The sequence below is a fragment of the Hyaena hyaena genome, unplaced genomic scaffold (genome assembly GCF_003009895.1).
Source record: "Hyaena hyaena isolate Hyena2069 unplaced genomic scaffold, ASM300989v1 scaffold_263, whole genome shotgun sequence".
Classification (NCBI taxonomy): Eukaryota; Metazoa; Chordata; class Mammalia; order Carnivora; family Hyaenidae; genus Hyaena; species Hyaena hyaena.
Window position 1 is genome coordinate 733,599 of NW_024080897.1, and position 8,231 is coordinate 741,829.

Consider the following 8,231-nt stretch of genomic DNA (forward strand, 5'->3'; position numbering starts at 1 on the left):
AGGAAGGAAGGAAGGAAGGGAAGGGGGGCCGGAGGAAGACCGAGAGACAGAGAGCTCTCAAGCCCGCACCAGCTCTCCGGCCAGTCCCAGAGCGGTATTTGTGGGCGACTGGGACCTTTACGCACATACCCAGCCCCTTCTCCACGCTTTGGAGCAGAGTCGCCCCCACCGACTTCCGCACAGTCTGACTTGGAGGGACGCTTTCTCCAGGCGCAACTTGTTAGCAAGAGCACTGGAGTCGGAGGGGTGATAAACCGGTCACCCCCGCGGGGCCTGTGGACACACTCAAACAACCACACAGCCGCACAATCTGTGGGTGATGTGACCCTGTGTTCTCACCACCGCCGCCCCCCCCCCGGCCACGTCCCCCCTCCCCTCTCTCGTCTTTCCAGGCCTCTCCTCATTCACCAACACTCGGGAGCATTGCTCCCAGAACAAGCTGATCTTTGGGAAAAAGGGAGGGGGTGGGAGGGGGCGGGGAATCTTCGGGCCTGTGGGGCCGAGCTGGAAGGCTCAGGGAGGTAACTAAGATTTAGGGCTGGGGTGATTTCCAGCAAGCCGCAGGAAGTTCCGTGTTGAGAAGTGATGGGCTGCTACAAAAGGGAAAGACGAAGCCTTGAAAGGATTTAATTAACCGTGTCGGGGATAATTACCCCTGGACAGTCCAAATTAGTTTTGCATAATCGCTCAGAACCATATGAATTAACTTATAATATTGCAAAGAGCTCAGGGAATAACAGGAGAGGGATCGTTTTAATTAGTGAATCAGGGTCAAACCAGGAGAACCTATTTCTCACATTTCCAAAACTTTGCATGGTTTTTAAAATATTATCCCGTTGGGGGAAAACAATGACTTTAAAGAGTTGGGTCGCTTGTAAAGACGTGCAGCTCCCAGAGATGGTCTCTCAATGGGGAAACTAGTTTAGGGCTAGTTGAGTCCTGTATCTTGAGAATTTGTGTCCGGGTGGGCGGAAAATCAAGATCTCCTTACGGTTAAATTTTTTTTTTCTCTGATATTCTTCCTGGTGCCCTATAATTTCCTTTCTAAAGTGAAAATCCTTTATGATTTCAAACCTTTCTCCAGTGGAAACTTGCCTAGCCCCGGAAATTCAACCCTCTGCATCAGAATTTGTTATACTTCTACTTTAAAGCAATTTAGTATGACAGAATAAAGCCCCAAAGAGGCCAAAAGTTGTACACGGTCGTTAGTAGTGATTACCCTTCCAAATAAAATCTTAAGGTGTAAGCAAGGAATATGCCAAAGATACACGAACAAATTACACTGACTTAAGTGGTGGGGCTTTCCTACTAACAAGATAAAGTGGTCAGGCAACTTTCCCCTCTTAAAATGTTACTGGAAACTAGTGAAATGCTTTGAACGGTCTGGATGTTTTCAATGGGCTCTGTTCTACTGCTTCATGAATGCCGTTTTTTTCCCCCAAGATAATACAACTACTCGTTTTTTTTTTTTTATCGTCTTTCCTATTCACGATTAAAAATGTGATAAATCAGGTTTTTGGCTCTGAATAACAATGGCTTGATTTAGATTTCCTAGTAAATCTATTCAAAAGTGAAACAAAGGCTGCCTTTGCAGGATACCTTACACTTCACCTGGACCAGGCACGTAAGGGCGATTCAGATAAAAATCTTGTTAGGAACTCAACAAGAAATAGAGGATTTTCTCTTTTCCCTGGTTCAGGCTTTATTTAAACTCTTTGTTCAAAAAAAATGAACAGAGTGATAGTCGGATTCTAATTTACAGATATAGTTTAGACGTCTAATATTAAATTAGAAGATCACACAAGAAAACCATTTACACATAAAGGTTAAAACCAATACTTAAACTTTTTAAAACTTTATATTACATAAAGTCAAAATGAAACTAAATACATGTTAGCCAACTTCATTCACAAACATTAGTCAAAATATATACATTTAAAAAGGAACAAAAAGCTATAATTGAGGTTCTTTTCTCTAAAATGTGTTTTATCATAATTTGCAAATGAATTGCAGGTAATCTAAAAAATAAGCTAATTAGGGAGGAAACTCCAAAACACATTGAAGCGGTTCAAGTTGGTGAAGAAATGCTAGCTGAAAATGAGAGACATCTGTCAAAACAATTCTGGTGTCTTTCTTTTTTTCAGTTTTGCTAAATAATAAATATATAATTACCACTCAGACAAAAAAGTCTGATTTAATCTTAGATAAAATTGCGATTCTGAAATAGTCCCGCAATTTTTAAAAGTTAACTTTGACATTCGCTCAAAATGTTTCGGAGTCTAAAACCGACTCCAATTTAGGGCAACGCCAAGAACACATTTTCAGACTCAGTGTTTTTCACGGACATATACACATTTACAATCTTAAGGTGAACTCAGCCATAACGAGATAATAGGAACAATGCCTTTTATCTTGCTGTAAACTGTGTCAGAAATCCAAGCAAGTGGATTCAGGGAAACCTACCAGTTTGTTTTTTTAAGGGCCAAAATCCAACTGACAACTTTGCATCTCATCCACATTTCTTGTTTGCATTCCTTGCTCTTAAGAGCTCTCGCTCTCATTTGCATATGACGTGATAAACAAAAAGCGTGATCGTCTCACATACAAAAGGCCAGATTCGAGCCGGTCACTGGTCAAGAATGGATCCGGGTCTGGGGGTTCTGCTTGAGAGAACAGAGATTGGCGAAGTCAAATAGTACAAATAGGGCGCAGGGCTGCTCAGAGCCATGTCGCTCCGAGACACTCAGGACACAGATCAGCTCTTCCCTTGTGCTAGCCATTTCAGACCTAACGCTTGAACAGAGTGCATGCGACACAGACCGGGGGGGGGGGGGGGGGGGGGGGGGGGGGGGGGGGGGGGAGGGGGAAGATAATGAGAAACAGAAACAAAACCGACAATAAACTTCCAACAGACAAAACTGGAAAGCCCAACTTGTCCAAAAAAAAAAAGAAAAAAAAAAAAGTTACTCCTCCACCTCTGCAGGCCCAAACGCAACAGGTTCCGAAGTGCAAAGCAAACATCAACTGCTGGCGGATACACCCGCGCTCCTGAGAGCGGGCCGCCGGAGTGCCGGTCGGAAACGATCCTGCGGATCCACGCGCACACTCGCCCGAGCACTCGCGCCCCGACTGGCACCTCTGCCTGCGCCTATACATCTTATGTACATACAACCCGGGGCCCCCGTCGCGGGAGGGCGCACGGGGAGGCCGCGGAGCTCGTACCTATACATATGTACACGTGCGCACACCGGTCCTCGCGAGGCGGCCCCGCGGGGGTCATAGCGCGGCGGCGTAGGCCGCGGGGTAGGGGTCCAGCTGCGGCTTGCCCATGCCCGGCAGCAGGATGTAGGCGAGCGGCGGCTGCAGCCCGGGGCTGGGCCACGCGCTGCAGTTGCACGGGATCATGTAGCCCGGGTTGCCCGGGCTGGGGTGCGAGTGCGTGTGCCCCCCGGCGGCCGCGGCCGCCGCTGCAGCCGCCGCCGCCGCGCCGTGGAAGGCGCCGGCGCCCGCGGTGGGGTAGCCCAGCGACGACGCGTACGGGAGGCCGGACGACGACGACGAGATCTCTGCCATCTTGGAGCCCAGGTCGAGGAGCGAGTAGGGGCTGCCGGCGGCGGCGGCGGCCGCGGCGGCGGCGGCGGCGGCGGCCGACTGCGGGAAGAAGACGCGCGCGGCGGCGGCGGCGGCGGCGGCGGCCGCCTTCTCGGGATTGGCGAGCAGCGATTCGGGCACCAGGCCGCCGCCCGCGCCCGCGTGCAGCCCGGCGCCCGCCTTGAGCGCCGGGTGCTCGGCGTCGGCCACGCCGCCCAGGCCGTAGGGCACCGGGAAGGCGAACTTGTCCTTCTTGAGCAGCGTCTTGGGCTTGCGCCGCGGCCGGTACTTGTAGTCAGGGTGCTCCTTCATGTGCATGGCGCGCAGGCGCTTCGCCTCGTCGATGAACGGCCGCTTCTCCGACTCGGTGAGCAGCTTCCACTCGGCGCCCAGGCGCTTGCTGATCTCCGAGTTGTGCATCTTGGGGTTCTCCTGGGCCATCTTGCGCCGCTGAGCCCGCGACCACACCATGAAGGCGTTCATGGGCCGCTTGACGTGGTCCACCGGCTTGGACATGCTCTCGCCGTGCCGCGGCTGCAGCGCGCCGCCGCCGCCCGGGCCGTCGCCCTCCGCCCGCAGGAAATCAATGTTGGCTGCCCACGGGGACGCGTTCGGCCTGCCCGCGCTCGCTGCGCCCCGGGAAGAGGGGGCTGGGGGCCGAGCCCAGGGCCGCGCCGCGCCGCGCCCCGGGCCGCCCTGGTCTCTTCGGCCGAGCTGCGGAAAATTCCTCGCGGGGGCACAGTAACTTCTCGGCGGTGCCCCCGCCCCACGGTGGCAGTTTGCCCTCGGCTTTCTTTTTGTCCTTTCTCTCTGGCTGCGTTTGCTCGCCAAGTCCCCGCAGGTAGTCGCTGCCCCGCAGAACTCTCCTCCTCCTCCTCCTCGGTCTTTTTCTCCCTTAAATGCACAGCAGCTCGTAAAGTTGCGTCGCGAAGACCCCACCAAGTTGAGCCGAGGAGCCCGCCGCCGCGTGCTGCCAAGTGCCAAAGGGGGCTCTCGGCGGCTGGAGTGTTTGGGTTCTCCTCGGTGACTTTCTCATTTGACAGTAGCAGATGGGGGTGGGGGGAGGAGGGGAGGTGGCCCCGGAGGAGGAAGAGGAGGGGGAGGCGGAGGAGGGTCCGGGAGCAGCAAGGGAACGCAGAGCGCAGCAATGGATAGAAATACAAATACAGCAGCACCAGCCGGTCTTCCAGACTCTGGGCAGGGCTCGCTGGTGGGAACCCGCCCCCCCCCCCAATCGGCTGGGGGGTTTGGAGGGAGAGCTGTCTGCCTCCCCAGCACCTGCCTCGCGGGTCTTCCTCTCCGGCTGCAGGTCCCGGAAGGAGGCGGGAGGCTCGAGCGAGCCTGGGGTCTCCGGGCATCAGAGGAAGTCCTCCCGGCTCGCCGAGCTGCCGCGATCTGCCGTAGTCCCCCGGGCCATGCCGGCTCAGCTCGCTCTGAGCTCCTCCAGGGGCAGCGGCCGACTCGGGCTCCCGGAGCGCGCCGCGCCGGCCTCCGGCCGCGTCCCCTCCTGGCTCCTCTCGGCCGCCGCCCGGCACTTGCAACTAACTTCTCGCAAGTTTCCTGCGCCGGCGCCGCCGCGCCCCTCTCGGCGCGCTCGCCCCGGAGCGTGCGCCCGCGTGTGCGCCGCGCCCAGGGCCCCTCTCCCCCGGCTTCTCCCGCCGGAGCCGAGCAGGCGCCGGGCGGAGGTGCTGGAGGAGGGGATTTAAGGAAAACGCGCCATCACCTCTATTCGCAGGTCCGCGCTGGGGCTGCTCCCGCTCGCCCCACTCCCGTAGCACCGCGGGCCCCTTCTGGGCCCAGGCCGCCACTCCGCCGCTCCCGAGGCGGCGAGAGCCCCGGGCTCAGGTGAGTGTGGCCACCTGCGTGTGCACGCGCCCGGAGCCGGCGCTGGGTGTGCATGTCCAGCCGCGGCTGAGTGTGTGTATATCTGGGGGCACGCGGAGGAGGTGGAGCCCCAGACTCCAGGAGGGAGGAGGGACCAGCCGAGCCTCCTCCCGCTCCCACACCCTCAGGACCGCGAATTAAACTGGATCCCCTCCGCCCCCCTGCGTACTCCTCCTCCCACCCCTTTTCACTTGAGAGCAGGTCGAGGCGAGCGGAGAGCCCGGAGCGCGCCGCGGATTCTGCGCACTGTTTGGTGTTTGGCAACCCCCGGTGTCCGCCCGGCTGCACTGGCACTGGTCGTGGCTCTGGGATCCTCTGCTTGGAGAAAGGAGGCGCGCACGAGGAGGAGAGCCTCTCTACGGCGGAAGAGGGGAGTACCCTAGAGAATGTTGGAGACTTCTCCTGGGAAGAAGGTGCCTCGTTTTCCTCGGAGGTCCAGATGTTACTTGCAACAGATGCTTCCCGCACTTTCTTGCGCTGGTGCTGCACCCAGCCAGAGGTAGTGAAGTGCAGAACAACTGAGGAGGAACTGAGCGTGCTCTTGGCAACCTTTTCGGAAAGGAGCTCGCCCAGGCTGAAAATAGGCATCCTTGGCTGACTGTTTAGCTCTTTGAAAATTCTGGGTGTTTTGTTGTGTTTCTGTTCTGGTCGACAGAGCCATCTGTATGCTGATCTCTCTTTAAGGTACAGTTAACTTACACTATCTCACTTAAATGCACAGACAGGGTGAAGGTGTTCAAAATCAGGAAGTGTAAAAACATCTCTCTGAAAGAACAAAGTAAAACGTACCCATCCCTCTGTACTGGGATAGCTTTAATGCTGTCAGTTTGCTTTCGAGAGACTTTTTTCCTTATAATTGACACGATGCAAAAATAGCATAATTTTGCTTGCGGATTTGAATCACTTCTTGGTATGCTGCAGCACACTCAAAGCTAATCCGTCCGGAGGTTGTATTCACAAGTTGGCCTGTCTTTCAGGGAGAACTCGCTTGCCTTCTTTCTTAGGCAGTTAGGATCCGAGATCTCCCCATGTGGTGTGTGCAAGTAGGGAGTTCTATCAGCAGTGAACACTTTAAGACTTCCCTGCAACCCATGTTCATCCCATACACACACACACACACACACACACACACACACACACAAAGCTTCGATTGTAGTTATGAACTTAAATAAAAAATGTTTGGGGCCATCAGATTTATTTTAAAAGTTAGGCTTGTTTTATTGCTCATTTTGAGAATAGTGATTATGGCTTTAATTTTAGTTGCTGTGCCATAGAGAGATGGAAACCAGCAACATGTATGGGGAATCTGTGTTTTTCTTACAATATCACATTTACAAATGTTTGCTTTGTGTTTGTTATGTTCTTGTGCTCCTCAAATAATTGGACAGTTTTCTGTAGAACCATATTCCTTTACAGTCTCCCTAAAGGCACGCTGTCATTCAGACTCTGGGTGGAGTGATGTTGAAACACTGGCAAGTGTAATTACATAGACCAGAATATTAAATATACTGTTTTGTGACGACGACTACTTATCATCCCTGAGCTTTCAACCCACCTACTATAGTGGGTTCGAGATGAAAACATTATACACTGTCCGATGAAGAACATATGTGCGGGGATGCAAGATAGGAAAAACTGTCATTCACTAAACACTGACATTGGGAATGAAGTTCAGTCTAATCATGAAAATTATCTTGACATGTACGCATAAGGATTGAGAAAAGATATTTATATTGGCGAGGTAAATTACAGTCTACTCGTTTCCAATTTAAAATTAAAAATCTATTGTAATGAATTATTACCATGGGGAAAATATTTATACATGTGATTGAAATATATGCTTATATGTTCAACACCTCACAAAGAATAAAATACATAAGCCTCCTTGGACGTAGTTTTATAAATTGCGCGGTGTTACCCGTTGAGGGAGAGTAAATAAACCACATTTGAAAGTTCCTAAGTCCGAGAGTGTTGAAGTGTAGAAATCAAAGGTGGTTTCCACACCTAAAAAGAAAATGGCTGTTTGTCTAGTCACCAAGTAAAATTTCACACGTTGCAAAACAGGAGGGATTTGGTTTTCAATTTCAGTTTTTAGGGGATCAATATTCTTGGCCTGCCCCCCTCCTAGCCAGCCCAGGGCCCTCACAGTAAGCAGGGAGTGAAAGGCAGGCGGTGTGGTACTGCTGCCATTAACCGGCCTTCACACCTCTCGTCTGAAGCTAGTTGAGGTTTTCACAAAGTTTTCATGCCATTCTCTTTCTTAGGTGCCAAAATGTAAATCCAGTTTTAAAGTTCACAGGTCATATGCTTGAATTGATACAAGGTTATATTTTTGTTCTTGTATATATATGTGTGTGTGTGTGTGTGTGTGTGTGTGTGTGTGTATGTATGTGTATATATATGTATATGTGTGTATATATATATATATATATATTTTTTTTTTACCTATGGATGAAAAATACCAAGGTATAGAAAGAGAATAGTCTGTGTGAGTGAATAGGGGAGGCAAAATAAATTGAAGGAGAATTGTAAGTTCGATGGGCTTTATATTGTCAGCTCTTGGGAGCAACCAGAGAGCCGAATACCTTGAGCAGTAGAGGCTGTGTGGGCTCTGAATTTCCCTTCTCGCCACGTAATACCCGCGATCACAAACAAATGTATCAGATCAGAAACTGAGAGACACACAACCTCTCCGAAAAAGTTTGTGAGTCTGTGTTAATTCAGTTTCTTTTCCCCCTTAAATGCTCCCCAGTAAA

At 51.9% G+C, this 8,231-nt stretch overlaps 1 protein-coding gene across 2 annotated transcripts; it reads right to left on the bottom strand.

Moving 5' to 3' along the window:
• Positions 1-2,972: 2,972 nt before the first annotated feature.
• SOX21 (SRY-box transcription factor 21) lies at positions 2,973-4,107 on the bottom strand. Of its 2 annotated transcripts, XM_039245704.1 has the most exons (2): positions 3,671-4,107; positions 2,973-3,604 (listed from the first exon to the last, which is right to left on the bottom strand). In XM_039245704.1, the coding sequence occupies exons 1-2, from the start codon at positions 4,105-4,107 to the stop codon at positions 3,277-3,279; spliced, it is 765 nt and encodes a 254-aa protein (XP_039101635.1). In that variant the 3' UTR covers positions 2,973-3,276. The 2 variants fall into 2 exon arrangements, with proteins under 2 accessions (XP_039101635.1, XP_039101634.1); XM_039245703.1 differs by having other exon boundaries at positions 2,973-4,107.
• Positions 4,108-8,231: the final 4,124 nt, after the last annotated feature.

What these genes read in the sequence shown, in the direction of transcription:
- SOX21 (XM_039245703.1), bottom strand. Translation starts at nt 4,107, where the DNA reads ATGTCCAAGCCGGTGGACCACGTCAAGCGGCCCATGAACGCCTTCATG.